The 16359-nt window shown below is 52.6% G+C and overlaps 1 protein-coding gene across 1 annotated transcript in view; it reads right to left on the bottom strand.

The window, feature by feature from the left end:
- Positions 1-276: 276 nt before the first annotated feature.
- The window catches only part of LOC107116992 (voltage-gated potassium channel subunit beta-3-like), a 24789-nt gene continuing 8706 nt past the window's right edge, over positions 277-16359 (bottom strand). The window contains 7 exon segments of the mRNA XM_015419025.1: positions 277-730; positions 1194-1282; positions 4229-4349; positions 6314-6408; positions 7644-7764; positions 11041-11124; positions 11686-11727. Of these exon segments, the coding sequence (XP_015274511.1) occupies positions 641-730; positions 1194-1282; positions 4229-4349; positions 6314-6408; positions 7644-7764; positions 11041-11124; positions 11686-11727 (642 nt within the window). The 3' untranslated portion in view covers positions 277-640.

Genomic DNA, 16359 nt, shown 5'->3' with positions numbered 1-16359 from the left:
CACATCTTCCACCTCCTTCTTCCTTACTCCTTGTCCCTGGGAATCCTTACGACCATCAGGAATCCCACAAATAAAAAAAATACACGATCGAGAGAAAGAAAGAAAAATAAAGAGGCATACGGAGTAACGCAACTCCGTATGCGGAACCGCAACGCGAGCGATGAATCGAGGAAGGTGAATTGTTGCCATATAAACCGATTTTGTGCTTATTTTCCAACGGCCTCCCCCTTTCCCTTGTGGCAGAGTGCCTGCCCCTTTAAAAAACCAGGCGTATTGATATGGAAAGAGAGGCAAAGCGGCTGGTAGTTCCGGCCTTAGCAGGGGGCAGGGCCTTTCACCCGCCAGCCCCGTAGCTCAGTTGCTCATGCCATATAGTTGTGTTGTAATCTAAGCAGCCGCCACAGGGCAGGGCAGCCCCCAATCCCGCCCCTCCCGCTTTATCCGACATGGAAGTACACGGATATTTGGTTCATGCGCGAAGCGGCTCCTCCTTGCCCTCCCCACAAAATTAAGAGGCAGCAGCTGGTGAAGAGCCCGTGGGGAGGAGCAGGTGGGCGGGGACAGGAGCCCCACGGAGGAGCGGAAGGAGATGCAGTCCGTTGGGACAACAGCGTGCACAGTCCCGGGCGCCACAGTGTCCCTACGCCCGGGACTCTTTTTTTGTATTGGGTTTGTTACCCAGAAGCGCATCGATTTCCTGGACGACTTGGGGCGTCAGCTGGGTTAGAACCTGTTAAAGAGAGATGGTATCCATTAGGAGAAAATGCAGATGTCAGTATGCGACTCTGAGTCCCCTTCTCTTAGGATTCACTTAGTCGCGAGCCTCGTTCTGTTCTTAAAATGAAAAGTGCCGCCTCAGCTTGCCTTGGAGCCATTCGGGGAAGACAGAGGAGGTTTAACCCTTCGGCTTCCTTTCACATGCTAATAGCCGTCACAGAGCTGGTCTCTAATAGTGAAACCAAGTGGAGAGAAAGGGGTTAAATCCCTTCTTTCTCCCTCACAGTTGGCCGAAGACTTTTCATGTGGATTTTAGTAAAGGAAAACTCAAATCCTTAGGGTCGGGGGTTTTTTGTTTGTTTTTTTGCTCCTCTCTTTTTTCTTTAAATGTAAAATGGTCACTGTAAAGCCAGAGATTGGCAGCAGTCGATCGATCGGCTCAAGGCACGGCTGGAACGACTTGGCTTTCTCCTTACCTGGATGGATCCCAAATTTTCAATGAGCTGATCGGTGCTGGAGACGCCAAGGAGGACAGAACTGACCCCTTCCGAACGCAGGCACCAGGCTGTGGGGGTGGAGGAGACAAGAGAGAAGGAAGAACATAAGGACACCAGAGGAGCCCTGCTGGGTCAGAGCAGTGAGGGTCCCTCTAGTCCAGCCTCCTGTCTCACGCAGTGGCCAACCAGGTCCTCTGGAGGGCCAACAACAGGGCAGAGAGGCCAAGACCTTCCCCTGATAAGAACTTCCGAAGAGCCCTGCTGGATCAGACCAGGGAGGATCTCTCTAGTCCAGCCTCCTGTCTCACCCAGGGGCCACCCAGTTCCTCTGGAGGGGCAACAACAGGGCAGAGAGGCCAAGACCTTCCCCTAATAAGAGCATCAGAAGAGCCCTCCTGGGTCAGACCAGTGGTCCATCCAGCATCCTGTCTCACGCAGTGGCCACCCAGTTCCTCTGGAGGGCCAACAACAGGGCAGAGAGGCTGAGGCCTTCACAAGTACCTAAGAAGAGCCCTCTTGGATCAGACCAGTGAGGATCCATCTAGTCCAGCATCCTGTCTCACCCAGTGGCCAACCAGTTCCTCTGGAGGGCCAACAACAGGGAATAGAGGCCTTCATAAGTATATAAGAGCCCTGCTGGTTCAGACCAGTGAGAGTCCATCTACTCCAGCCTCCTGTCTCACGCGGTGGCCAACCAGTTCCTCTGGAGGGCCAGCAACAGGGCCTAGATAGAGGCTGAGGCCTTCCCCTGAAGTTGCCTCAGAAGGTCCAGCATCGGAAGGACAACTGCAGAGAATTCCTTGCCAATATATCCAGACTGGCCAGACCAGAGCAGTTCTTTCCTCTCACGGATCAGTGAGGAAGAGAAACCCAGATAGCTGCACACTTTTAGCCTTTGGAAACTATCTTCCAATTTCTAAGCAATGTTCATCCACATCCTTTTTGTGGCCACAGAAAAGCTTGTCTCCCTTCCCGCCTGCTAACAGCATCAGACCCCACTACTGAGATGGGACCCAGACACCTGAATACCTGAAGCTTCCTGACACTGTTCTATCAAAGGACTCGATACTACCTATTCAGACGGGCAGCGCCTCTCGGTCACCTGCTTTCCCATCACCTGTCGCCTGGTCCTTCTAAGTGGAGGTGTCGGGGATTGAACCTGGGACCTTCTGCATGCCAAGCAGAGGCTCTAGCACTGAGCCACCACAACCTCTCCCCCTAATCTCTACACAGCCTCTCCCACCCATTTTACCCCTGCTAGGTAAAGGTAAAGGTTCACTTGCTCAAAAGCCAGTCGAATCCAACTCTAGGGTTGCGGCGCTCATCTCCGTTTCCAAGCCGAAGAGCCAGCACTGTCCGAAGACGTTTCCGTGGTCATGTGGCCGGCATGACTAAACACCAAGGCGCACGGAACGCTGTTACCCCTGCTGCAGAGGTCTAATAGTACAGAATACAGCATCCACAAAGCCCCTGTTGCACTTGTGAGCAAGGCTCCCTCTAAGCTGTGGAGTCTTGTGAGCAAAAATTCCGCTTTCTGAGCTCCTGGCATGAAAGTTGTGAGCCAGCGATGTGGCTGCTGCATAAATTAGTTTGCTCTGGAGCCCCATCCTTCCTGAGCGGAGACAAAAATGTGTCAGCTGGAGGCTAAAAAACTGTGAGCTAGCTCACACTGATTCAGCTTAGAGGGAACACTGCTTGTGAGGCACTAAATGATTGATATAGGACCAAAAATGGAATGTTCCAATCTGGAATCGAATGACGCACAAAAAAATGTGTTTGTGGGGCCACAAATGTATCTGGCCTTGTGTCAGAAGCGATGGCATATACTGGAGATAGTCACAGTGCCAATATGTACCTTCCACTTTAGGTCCTAAGAGTAAAATTGCCTTATCAGGGCCAATGTAACATCAATATGTACCCGTTAGGGGCTTTGTTGCATGTTGTATTCTGTACTATTTGACCTCTGAAGAAGGCTCTTGTGGGCCGGAACGCATCAGGTCATAGATGTCTCTTTTTGTGCATTGGTCACTTTGATTGTTTTATGAGGCTTTATTTGGGCCCCTACAAGTTTTTAAATATATTTTTGAAATAAACACATGTTCTTTTGTCTACACCAGGGGTGGCCAAACTTGCGCAGTGTAAGAGCCACATCGAATAAACGTCCGGCGTTTGAGAGCCACAAAACGTGAACGAATATTACACACGTTTTTATTTTTAAAATATGCACATTTGCCTTTCACTAACGTTAAACGAGACTGCCAAAAATAAAAACGAAAAGGGTAAAAACGGTTACTGATAATGGTATTTATTTGTCCAATGGTATTTATTTGCTTATGATATCTATGTGTCTAAGAAAAAGAGAGAGAAAGAGGTGGAAAGAAAGAAGGAAGGAGGTGGAAAGAGAGAGGGAGAGAGGGAGAGGGAGAAACAAAGAAAGCAAATTGACAGGAGGGAGGGAAAGCTTCCCCAGCCGCCCTGCCGGGAGCCGCACAATGGGTGTGAAAGAGCCGCATGTGGCTCCCGAACCACAGTTTGGCCACCCCTGGTCTATACCTACTGACTTTTTAAAACTTTTGGCCCTTTGGTAGTTTTCTGAACTTCCTTTGGAGGTTTTTGCTTGCTTGGTTTTGGTTTTCTCCCCCACTCTTTGTGGGTGCCCTGGTGCAGGGGTCATTTCGTAGAAAAAGAGGTGCACAAACTCATTAGCATAACTCATTTGCATATGCCACACCCCCTGACATCACTGGAAGTGTGCCAGAAGGCAACACCCACTGCTCGGTCTCCACTGGACTGTTTTGGATTGCTAGCTATTGGCGGGGGGGGACGGGACGTGCAGATCTGCCCTCGCAGAGGAGGGAGAGCTTGTACCTGAATAAAACATGGTCTTAAAGGTGCCACTGGACTGTTTTGGGCCGGGGCCCCTGCCCTGGTTTAAGCCCTACGCAATCCCACCCCAGAGGCCCCCTTTCTGCCCTGCCCGGGCCCCCGCGCCCCCCCCCACCGCCCGCTCTCACCAATGGCCAGCTGCGCCACCGTGCAGCCGAGGCGCTCGGCGATGGGGTGCAGCTCCTTCACTTTGGCCTGCTGCTTCTTCCCGTCTTCGCTCTGGAGCTTCTCCTTCAGCCACTGGTAGCCCTGGGGGAGGAAGGCAAAGGGCAGCTGCCCTCAGGAGACGGGCCCGGAGCCGGACCGGAAGCATCTCCATCAGCTCTAACCAGCGTCCCTGTTTCACATCTGAACAGAGTCTGAGTCCGAGGGCACCTCTAAGACCAAGCAAGCAGGGGTGCCAGGCCTGAGTTGGAAAATTCCTGGAGACTTTGGGGGTGGAGCCGGGAGAGGGCGGGTTTGGGGGAGGGGTCTCGGCAGGATACAAAGCCACAGAGTCCACCCTCCAAAGCAGCCGTTTTCTCCAGGGGAGCTGGTCTCTGTCAGCTGGAGGTGAGTTGTAAAAAGGGGAGACTTCTGGGCCCTGCCTGGAGGCTGCCAACCCTATGACAAAGTTCAATCCTGGGCACAGGCTTCCGTGGGCACGCAGTGGATTTTGCGGCCTGCCCCGGCTCTGGGAGCCAGGTAATAGAGGCGGCCTGCCCTCCTTCTGCTGCCGTGCCTGTATGCATTTCGGAGACCCTGAGATCTGCTGTGGAGGTGGGCATTCAGGGGACAAAAGAGGGACCCAGGCATGGAAGGTGTATGGCGGTGGAAAGGGCCTTCAAATGGCAGCTGAGATCGGATAGGATTCAGGGTTCCCCAACATGGTGCCCGCGGGCGCCACACCACCAGCCCGTACTTCCCTTGGCACCCGCCAAGCTTTTTACTAAGTGGGCAGGGCCACAGTAAGGCAGGGCTTGTTACTGTCTGCCTTCATTCATTCAAATGAAAGGGACGAGGGCCACGGGTAAGTCCCTGGGCTTTCCTTAGTCTGTGTGTGGTTCCAGTCTCCCTTCTGTCTTTCTCTCTTCCCAGGAGGGAGGAGGAGGAGGGAGGTATTCTTTCTGGCTGCGCCTCCAGATGCAGCCATTTTGGGTCTGGCTTCACCTCCTGCAGCAGAATTTTGGGGTGGCGCTCACCAAGGCTCCCTCTAAGCTGTGGAGTCCTGTGAGCAAAAATTCTATTTTGTGGGCTACTGGCATGAAAGTTGTGAGTGAGCAATGTGTCTGCTGCACAAACAAATTAGTTTGCTCTGGAGCCCTCCTTCCTGAGCTAAGGCAAAGATGGGTGAGCTGGAGGCTAAAAAACGGTGAGCTGGCTCACACTAACTCCGCTTAGAGGGAACACACTGGCGCTCACCACTCCCTCTCAAAACCCCGAGGGTGCCCAGCCAATGTTCCCTCTAAGCTGTGGAGTCCTGTGAGCAAAAATTCTACTTTGTGAGCTGCTGGCATTAAAGTTGTGAGCGAGCGATTGGGCTACTGCAGAAATCGGTTTGCTCTGGAGCCCTCCTTCCTGAGCTAAGGCAAAGATGGGTGAGCTGGAGGCTAAAAAACGGTGAGCTGGCTCACACTAACTCCGCTTAGAGGGAACACTGGTGCCCACAGGCTCAGAAATGTCGGGGAACTCTGCCGTAGGGTTTCCAAGGCAAGAGACGAAGAGAGGTGGCCGGCCACTGCTGGGCTCTGTGTGGCAAACACAGACTTCCTCGGTGGTCCCCCATCCTTGGGCTGACCCAGCTTAGCTTCCAAGAGCCAACAAGATTAAACCAGTTTGGGCTAAAGCAAAGGAGGGAGACTCTGGTTTCACTCGGGCCACGGAACTCAGTTCCGCATCACAGCCTGGAACATCCAAAGCGACCCCAGTGAGGAGGAAGAGGCACCTGATCCAGCATGTGCAGAGTGCATTCCCTTTCCCCAGTGACTAAGAGCAAGAAGGGACCTCGCTTGTTTGGCTGTTAGGATAAAGATGGTGCATCTCTCTAACGGGCAGGCAGGACGGCTTCTTTCGCCGGAGATACCGACCACGCGGGATGGTTCGGTTGGAGGTTCGAGGGAATGTTCGGCGGAACAAGATCCACCCGGATCCTGCAGGGTCGTTGCACGCTTACAGGACCGGGGTCGTTGCACATTCAACCGAGGTCCAAGGAGGGCAATGCGAGGGGACCATACCTTCATGGAAGCCCGGCAATTCTCCGGCACCCGCTCCTCGTATTTCCCGGTGATGAGTCCGCACGCCAGCGGGGACCACGTGATGGCCCCCACCCCTGAGAGAGCAAACAGGCAAGGCAGACGGTGAGGAGGAGGAGGGGAAAAGGGACTCCTCCTTTCTCCTCCTCCTCCTCCTGAGACTCACTGAAATATTACCCACGGACTCTCCTTGCCAATGGCGCAGTGGCGAAGAGTGAGGACTCTGATCTGGGAGAACTGGGTTTGATTCCCCACGCTTCCACATGCAGCTGCCGGTGTGACCTTGGGTCAGCCACAAAGCTCTCTTAGAGCTGTTCTCTCAGGAGCAGTCCTCAAGAGAGCTCTCTCAGCCCCACCTACCTGACAGGGTGTCTGTTGTGGGGAGGGGGAGGAGGAGGAGATTGTCAGCCGCTCTGAGACTCCTTCGGGTAGTGAAGGGTGGGGTATAAATCCAATCTCCACCTCCTCTTCCCCTCTTCTTCTTCCTGTACCCCCCAACTTTGCTTTCCCATAGACTGCAGTCCACAAATCCCTGTCCGTCCGTCCCTGCCAAGCAGAATCCTCCCCCTTGTGCCCCTGAATCTCCTTCCCTCTCCTTTGGTCTGTCACGACACCTAGATCAGGGGTCCCCACGGGCCTCACAGCGCCTGCTGACACCCTTCCCAGTGCCGGCCAAGGGCTTCCGGAGACGAGGAGGGGCAAGGTTCCTCCAGCAGGCCTTGTGCTTGACTGTGCCAATGAAAAGGCGTCCTGCGAAACAGAGTTCCTGCTTGGAATGTCGAAGAGTGACTGTTCCGAGTCAGACATAACCTGGCTCGCTGACATTTTGTGGCTGGCTCTGCCTAGCGTTGCCAAGTCTATCTTCGCCGGGAGCGGGGGGCTCCCGGCTGGTGTCTGTCTTGTGTGCACGCGCCGCACGCACGTCAGCCGGAAGTGACGGGAGGACGCCAGGCATGTTGGGGGGAGGGGCCACAGCCATACAAGGGAAAACCATAGAGTTTTCACTTGTATGGCCGTGGCGGGTGACGCGCACGTCGGCGTGGAGTTCCCCCCGGGGCCTGATCCGGCGGCGCCGGCGAATGGGCGATGGGGCGGTGACTTGGGATCCCTAGCTCTGCCTCCTGTGGCAGCCATTTTGTGACTGAGCCCACCGCCTGGTTTCAGAATCCCAAAGAGGCCTGCAGGTCCAAAAAGATGCAGCTTACAGACCCCTCTGCTTGTCCATAGCTCCCCCCCCCCACGCACACACACCTTAGCCGCCCTCCAATAAAACATGACCAACGCTCCGCCTCGTGTCTTACCCCCCACTTACCGATCTTGTGGTACAACTCCGGGAGCTGGGTCTCCACCTTGTCCCGCTGGAACATGTGGTATTCGGCTTGCTCGCAGACCGGGGGGATGAGGTTGAACTGCCGGGCTACCGAATAGGCCTCCTGGTTTGGGAGGGAAGGGAGCCAATCAGAAACGGAAGAGCCCTCGAGGGTAGGGGGGGGGGGGGGCTTGGAGCTGGGTCGGGCGTGCCGAGAAAGGACGTGGCAGAGACACGGACACGGGTCCCCAGAGGGCCACGTTTCGGGATGCCCCCTCGTGCCGAGACCTCCCCGTCGGTCAAAAAGCGGCAGAGAGGCTTGCCTCGTGCGTCCTTATCCGCAGGCGTTTTTTGAAATGCGAAAGGACCGTTCGGGACCGGAACCCACTACCTTGCAGTCTCTGCAGTGGAGCACACTAATAAGGGGTGGGAGATTCTTGGGAGATTTTGTTTTGGGGGGGGGTGGAGCCTGGGGAGGGCAGGGTTTTGTGGAACAGCCGGGTTGCCAACCTCCAGGCGGTGAGAAAGGGAACAAAGAGCCGTGATATAGTATGCCACCAAAGTCTCCAGAGACTAGAGATTTCTTCTTCTGAACATTGGAAAAAGACATTTCTAGTCTTCGGAGACTTTGGTGGCATAATATATCACGGCTCTTAGAGAGTGGGCACACTGAAACACACACCCCCATGGGGGGGAGCAGTGTTAGCTGGCGAACGGAAGTCCAGCTCGCAAGATCGGAAAGCCTAGAGAGATCTCCTCGGCATGAAGAAAGCCTGTAATGGGCCGTTCCGGCCAGGCGGTGGCAGTGCGGCGCAACAACTCGAAGGAGTCTGGAGAGAGCTGACGCCATCAAACCAGGCCGAGGAAAAATACCGTCCGGATCACGTCTCATCTTCAACTGAACGAAACCCTCGTCGGCTGCGAATGTGTGTGAATTAAGATGTATATATGTTGTCCTCCCCTACCCCACAAATCATTGTGAGTCCCTCGTCATAATGAGTAACTGTAAATCGCTCAGAGCCAGCAAGCTCTGCAGGATTGAGCGATCAATAAATTGAAAGATTATTATTATTTCCTTTTCCACTTCCTTCCTGTGATCTCTATCCTTGGTTTGCAACCTGCAGGCGGTGGCTGGAGGCCCCCCGCTATTACAACTGATCTCCGGGTGACAAGCGATCGGCACCCCTGGAGTAAAGGTGGACTCTGTGGCGTCGTGCCCCGCTGAGGTTGCTCCCCTCCCCATTACATGCACCCCCCAAATCTCCAGGTGTCCCCCAATGCAGAGCTGGCAACCTCGGAGAGGAGGGACCTCTGCAGGGTCTACGGCCCACAGAGTCCACCCTTCAAAGGCCGCCGTTATCTCCAGGTGAACCAACTTCAGTCGTAATTCCGGAAGATCTCCAGGCCATGCCTGGACGTTGACAACCACAGAGCCCACCGTTCTGCCGCCTCCTTCTCTATACCTACAAACCAGGCTTTATTCCAAAGCGGACACGCACAGGACACAGGGACACCTGAAGCTGCCTTCGGCTGAATCAGACCCTGGGTCCATCAAAGTCAGTATTGTCTACTTCAGGGCTCTTTTGGTAGAAAAAGCTCAACAGGAACTCATTAGCCTAACAGGCCACACCCGACAACAGAAACGTATTAGCATGTTAGGCCACACCCCTGACAGCACAGCTCATTAGCACATTAGGCCAGACCCCCATGTTACCAGAAGTGTGGTCATCCAGCCACACCCACCTTTTGCTTGCCATTCTGTTTACCTTGTTTGTTGTCAAAACCCAGGGCCTTTTTTGATAGCAGGAACTCCTTTGCATGTTAGGCCACACACCCCTAATGTAGCTGTTGGGTGTGGCTTATTATGCTAATGAGTTCCTGCTGGGCGTGGCCAACTCGGGAGCCAGCCGGAACTCCGTTCCTGTGCGTTCCTGCCCAAAAATAGCCCTGGTACTCCGACTGGCAGCTGCTCTTCAGGGCCTCAGGCAGAGGGCTTTCTCATCATCTACCACCTGATCCTTTTAGCAGGAGATGCCGGGGACTGGACCTGGGGCCTTCTGCATGCCAAGCAGGTGCTCTACCCCTGAGCCATGGCCCCTCCCCAAACAGATCCTTGGTCTGTAAAGGTCAGTATTGCCTACTCTGACCGGCAGCGGCTCTCCAGGGTTTCTCGGGCAGAGGTCTTTCCCATCACCTACTCCCCGATTCCTTTAGCTGGAGATGCCGGGGACTGAACCTGGGACCTTCTGCATGCCAAGGTTAAAAGGTTAAAGCGCCTGGGGCTCTTTAGCTGGGAGAAACGACGGCTGAGGGGTGACATGATCGAGGGTTATAAGATTATGCCTGGGATAGAGCAGGTCGAGAAAGAGGTACTTTTCTCCCTTTCTCACAAGACAAGAACTCCTGGGCACTCCATGAAATTGCTGAGCGGTCGGGTTAGAACAGATAAAAGGAAGCTCTTCTTCACCCAAAGAGTGATTCACACATGGAATTCACTGCCACAGGAGGGGGTGGTGGCTACAAGCATGGACAGCTTCAAGAGGGAATTGGATAAACACATGGATCAGCGGTCCATTGGTGGCTACGAGCCACAAGGTACGGATAGGAACTCTCAGGCTGGGACAAGTGATGCTCTGTATTCTTGGTGCATGGGGGGGGGGGTCAATAGAAGAAGAGATTGGATTTATACCCCGCCCTTCACTACCCAAAAGTGTCTCAGAGCAGCTTACAAACTCCTTTCCCTTCCCCTCCCCACAACAGACACCCTGTGAGGGAGGTGGGGCTGAGAGAGCTCTTTCCAGAACTGTCCTTGAGAGAACAGCTCGTCAGAACTACGGCTTGCCCAAGGTCATCCAGCCAGGTGCAAGTGGAGGAGTGGGGAATCAAACCCGGTTCTCCCAGATTAGAGTCTGCACACTTAACCACTACACCAAACTGGCGCTCAGTGGGAGGGCTTTTAGTGTCCTAGCCCCACTGCTGGACCTCCTGAGGGCACCTGGTGTTTTTGGCCACTGTGTGACACAGTGTGTTGGACTGGGTGGGCCATTGGCCTGATCCAACATTGGCTTCTCTTATGTCCTTATGTTAAGAACAGAGGTCCATCAGTGGCTATTTGCCACAAGGTATAGATAGGAACTCTCAGTCTGGGGCAAGGGATGCTCCGTATTCTTGGTGCTTGGGGGGGGCAACAATGGGAGGGCTTTTAGTGTCCTGGCCCCACTGCTGGACCTCCTGAGGGCACCTGGTATTTTTGGCCGCTGTTGTGACACAGTGTGTTGGACTCGGTGGGCCATTGGCCTGGTCCAACATTGGCTTCTCTGATGTCCTTATGTTAAACAGATGCTCTAGTGCTGAGCCACGGCCCCACCAAGCGCGCAGCACCCCGCGATCCGGCGTTTACCATAATCTCCATGGCGCTCCAGCGAGACGTGCCCCAGTACATGGCCATCCCCTGGTTGATCACGTACGTCATGGCCCGGACAATCTCTGAAGGGGGAGAAAGAAAGGTGAGGCGGGGGTTTGTTGGGGACTCCTGCCAGCCCCCTTCTCTCCTTTAGCGGTCAGCAGCTCCTTCGCCTTTCAAGGGCTGTCGCGGGGGACGTGACAGGAAGCCAGAGTGACCTGGTCCTAACGGCCAGCAATAGCTCCCTCTAAGCTGTGGCGTCTTGTAAGTAAAAATCCTACTTTGTGAGCTGCTGGCAGGAAAGTTGTGGGCGAGCGATTCGGCTGCTGCATCAGTTAGTTTGCTCTGGAGCCCCATCCTTCTTGAGCCAAGACAAAAATGGGTGAGCCGGAGGCTAAAAAACTGTGAGCTAGCCCACACTAACTCGGCTTAGAGGGAACACTGATGTCGACCACGTCTGATAACTCTGCTGGGAATGGAACCTCAGCAGATGCAAACACTGGGGTTTTTTTTGCATTGGACTGACCCCCTCCAAATCGGTGCCTACAGTTGCCAGCTTCAGGTTGGGGAGTTCCTGGAGATTTGGGAGTAGATCCTGGGGAGGGTGGGGTTTGGAGAAGCGGGTGGACTTCAGAACAATGCTCCCTCTAAGCTGTGGAGTCTCGTGAGCAAAAATTCTGCTTTCTGAGCTCCTGGCATTAAAGTTGTGAGCGAGCGATTTGGCTGCTGCATCAATTAGTTTGCTCTGGAGCCACATCCTTCCTGAGCTAAGGCAAAAAAATGTGTGAGCCAGAGGCTAAAACCTGTGAGCTAGCTCACACTAACTCAGCTTAGAGGGAACACTGCTTCAGAAGGGAATGATGTCGTGGAATTCTCCCTCCAAAGGAACTCATCGCTATCATCTGGAGCTCAGCTGTTATTCCGCGAGATATCCAGGTCCCACCTAGAAGTTGGCACCAGTGTTCCCTCTAAGCTGAGTTAGTGTGAGCTAGCTCACTTTTTTTTTTAGCCTCCGGCTCACACATTTTTGTCTCCGCTCAGGAAGGAGGGCTACGGAGCAAAGTAATTTATGCAGGAGCCAAACCGCTCGCTCACAACTTTACTGCCAGCAGCTCACAAAGTAGGATTCTTGCTCGCAAGACCCCGCAGCTTAGAGGGAGCATTGGTTGGCACCCCTGTCCGCATCCCATGTGCAAGACTGAACTTCTGCTGACACGCTGCCAAGCCTCCTAGCAGAGGGAGCATTGGTTGGCACCCCTGTCCGCATCCCATGTGCAAGACTGAACTTCTGCTGACACGCTGCCCAGCCTCCTAGCTCACAGTGGACGAGAACCCTTACAGGACTTTTCCTTCAAATATATATGAATCACTGCCTTGGATAGACTGCTTATTTCCACTCTCGGATATTTTAATTCAAAACGAATGAATTGGTGGCCTGGATTTTCCCGGACTTAAAAACGTTAACATTCGGATTGTTTGGCCTCCTTCCTGGTTCGTCAAACTGCAAAACGGCTTCAGTGGCGGGAGTCCCTGCCGCTGCAAAAAGACACAACGGCACGTCTGCTTGCAAACACCAGAGCTCTCAAACTGATACCAAGAACACACACACAGGTTGCACACACCCTGCCCGCTGCCTTTGTCATGGGCGCAAATGAAATTGCCTCTGTGCACATCATGAAAATCTTCGCCACCTGCTACTAAAAGTGCAAGAGCAGACCAGGCTGATTTTTCCAGGTCAGCTGGCAACCCTAATGCTCACACAGTGGTTATGCACTACCTTACAAAAACACCCACAAACATTTCTGCACCCGCTTATCAACAGGCAGACTCCACTTGGGTATTTGTGGGGTGGAGGGTCTCCAGGGGAAAGGATATGGGTTATGTGCAGAAGGGTTTTTGTGGCGTGCTTGCTATTTGGGGAGACGGTTTTACACTCTCTGTGTGTATAAACTTGGTCGTTTTCTGCTGCCACCAGGAATTAAAAATTCCAAATCTCTCTCTTTTGGTAGTATGACCTAGGGTCTGGGCACTTCAGAGGACTATGTGGCCCTGAGGAAGTACTGTACTGATTTCTGGGATAAGTGTAAACAAAAACTCATTTATTTAATAAAGAACAAAATAGGTTTCTGGTCCAATTCCGGAGCGTGTGGAATGTTCTAGAGAAGTGCCACCACCATTCGGCTTTTATATATAAGGGAGATATCGCCACACAGGCTAGTTTGTCTTATTCACACAGAACAGGAACAACTCTCTTAGTCACACAGACTAAACTGTTGGTCTTATTCACTCAGAAATAGACTCCAAATCCTATAATCACACAGACTATGCTCTCTCTTCAAACTTCACACACAGAATCCTTCAAAACTCTCAGAGTCACACAGACTCTCTTCAAAACTCTTCCATACTTGTCTCTCTCATATCCCAGAATCTCCTCATAGACACACACAGGATCCTCTCGGACACCCCTCCTCCCACACTCTCAGTCAGCAGCCAATCAAAATCACACTTGTCTCCCTCTATCACTCTCCTTATCGTACTGCTGTCCAACTAAACATTTAAAGGAACACACACACCAAAACATGGTATCATTACAGTTTTCCTCTTACTTAGGGGCCACACCGGCTATGCAGGAGAGGAAATTATGGGATGGGTTAGGATTGCCAAGGATCTGGTGTGCGGGGCCATTTATTGGGGAGGACAGTTGGGGGTTCAAAGACAGCACGGGGTTTTTGGGGGTGGGTGGGGCTCACATACCTCTCAAGTGGCTACCTGGAGTGCATTTTTTTTAAAAAAGAACTGTTCTTCCACGAATCTTGTACAACTAAGATAGATTCAGGGGGGTGCTGCTATTAAAATGTCGTTATGTGTAACTGGGAATGTACGCCATTGGCAGAGTCACCTTGTAAAGCTGTGACCAGTGTTCCCTCTAAGTTGAGTTAGTGTGAGCCAGCTCACAGTTTTTTAGCCTCCAGCTCACAGATTTTTGTCTTAGGAAGGAGGGCTCCGGAGCAAACTAATGTATGCAGTAGCCGAATCGCTGGCTCTCAACTTGAATGCCAGTAGTTCACAAAGTGGAATTTTTGCTCACAAGACTCCACAGCTTAGAGGGAGCGTTGGCGATGACTGTTAAATGTTTGAACATGTCTAGTCAGAATTCTGTTCTAATCTTCACCTGGAAATAGATTTTTTAAAATGCTGCACTTTTCTCTTTCACATTGTTAGCAGTCTCTGTTCCTGAATTACCTTGTATTTGTTATGGTGGTTCTGGTTTCAATGTCCCCTCCATAGCTTTCTGGCTTTGTTTGTGATTTGTTAGTTGGAAAATTTGGAAATAAAAATAGATATTGAAAAAAACAAAACAGGGGGTTGGCCGTGTCGGTCTGAATCAGCAGAAAAGAGTTTGAGTCCAGTGGCACCGTTAAGACCGACCAAGTTTTATTCTGGGTGTAAGCTTACACCCAGAATAAAACTTGGTCGGTCTTAACGGTGCCACTGGACTGAAACCCTGTTCTGCTTGTACAACTAAGTCAGTTTCTGAGGGTAACCCTGTTGGTCCGCAATAGAAGAAGAGGAGATTGGATTTATACCCCGCCCTTCACTACCCGAAGGAGTCTCAGAGCGGCTGACAATCTCTTTTCCCTTCCCCTCCCCACAACAGACACCCTGTGAGGGAGGCGGGGCTGAGAGAGCTCTGAGAGAACTGCGCTTGAGAGAACAGCTCTGAGAGAACTTGTGACTGACCCAAAGTCACACCAGCAGCTGCACGTGGAGGCGTGGGGAATCAAACCTGGTTCTCCCATATTAGAGTCCACTCTCTTAGCCCTGTTGGTCCACAGTAGAAGAGGCAGATTCAAAACCTTAGGGACCAAGAGGATTTTCAGGGTTATGAGCCTTTGAGAGTCAACGCTCACTTTGTCAGATATTTCACAAAAATAGCTTTGGCTCTCGAACGCCTATACCCCCCCCAAAAAAAAACCCCTCTCGTGGGTCTCTAAGGTGCTGCACGGGACTCGAATCCGGCTCCTGTAAAACTAAGGCGGCCTCGTCTCACAGCTGCTGTACAGTCCCCCCAATGTAAAGGCTTGTTGACTTTCACGCGCCCCTCCAAATGTCCCCCTCCTACCCTTAAGGAGCGCAGCATCATTTACAAAGTCGTGGTGTTACACTCTTTGCTGGGATGGCGGGAGGGGGGAATACGTGTATCTTTCCTCCCCCACGCTTTGGCCAGAAAAAGAGAAGAAGAGAAGAAGAGATTGGATAAACTTGGTTGGTCTTAACGGTGCCACTGGACTCAAACTCTGTTCTGCTTGTACAACTAAGTTAGTATCCGAGGGTAACCCTGTTGGTCCGCAATAGAAGAAGAGATTGGATTTATACCCCCGCCCTTCACTACCTGAAGGAGTCTCAGAGTGGCTTACAAACTCCTTTCCCTCCCCCTCCCCACAACAGACACCCTGTGAGGGAGGTGGGGCTGAGAGAGCTCTTTCCAGAACTGCTCCTGAGAGAACAGCTCTAAGAGAACTACGGCTTGCGCCAGGTCGTCCCGCAGGTGCAAGTGGAGGAGTGGGGGAATCAAACCCGGTTCTCCCGGATTAGAGTCCGCACACTTAACCACTACTGCAGAACGCCTGCAGACACTACAATAGTCACCAAGGGGTGATTCTAGGAGTCCCCTCGCCAACCTGGGATGGGTAACAACTAAAGTTGCCAACTCCAGGTTGGGAAATTCCTGGAGACTTGGGGGTGAAGCCAGGGGAGGACAGGGTTCGAGGAAGGGAGGGAACTCAGTGAGAGTCCACCCTCCAAAGCAGCCATTTTCTCCAAGGGGACTGATCTTCTGTAGTTTGGACGCCCTAGTAGCATGGGATTCACTGCCACAGGAGGTGGTGGAGGCTACAAGCAGGGACGGCTTCAAGAGGGGATTGGATAAACACCTGGAGCAGAGGTCTATCAGTGGCTCTTAGCCATAAGGTATAGAGAGGTACTCTCGGTCTGGGGCAAGTGATGCTCTGTATTCTTGGTGCTTGGGGGTGGGGGCAACAGTGGGAGGGCTTCTAGTGTCCTGGCCCCACTACTGGACCTCCTGATGGCACCTGGTGTTTTTGGCCCCCACTGTGTGACACAGAGTGTTGGACTGGATGGGCCATTGGCCTGATCCAACACTGGCTTCTCTTATGCTTGTATGCATAAATGTAATTAATGTATCCATACCTTTGCCTCCTTATTAATAACAGAAGAGGGGCAACTTTTTGTAAAGTGCAAGATTTCTGCAGGGAGGGTGAGAGGAATCCTTGGTTAGCATCTCATGCATGTCTG

This window comes from Gekko japonicus, unplaced genomic scaffold (assembly GCF_001447785.1).
Source record: "Gekko japonicus isolate JY-2015 unplaced genomic scaffold, Gekko_japonicus_V1.1 scaffold4049, whole genome shotgun sequence".
Taxonomy (NCBI): domain Eukaryota; kingdom Metazoa; phylum Chordata; class Lepidosauria; order Squamata; family Gekkonidae; genus Gekko; species Gekko japonicus.
Note: the sequence above shows the minus strand (reverse complement) of the source record. Positions and strands in the feature narration are given on the sequence as shown.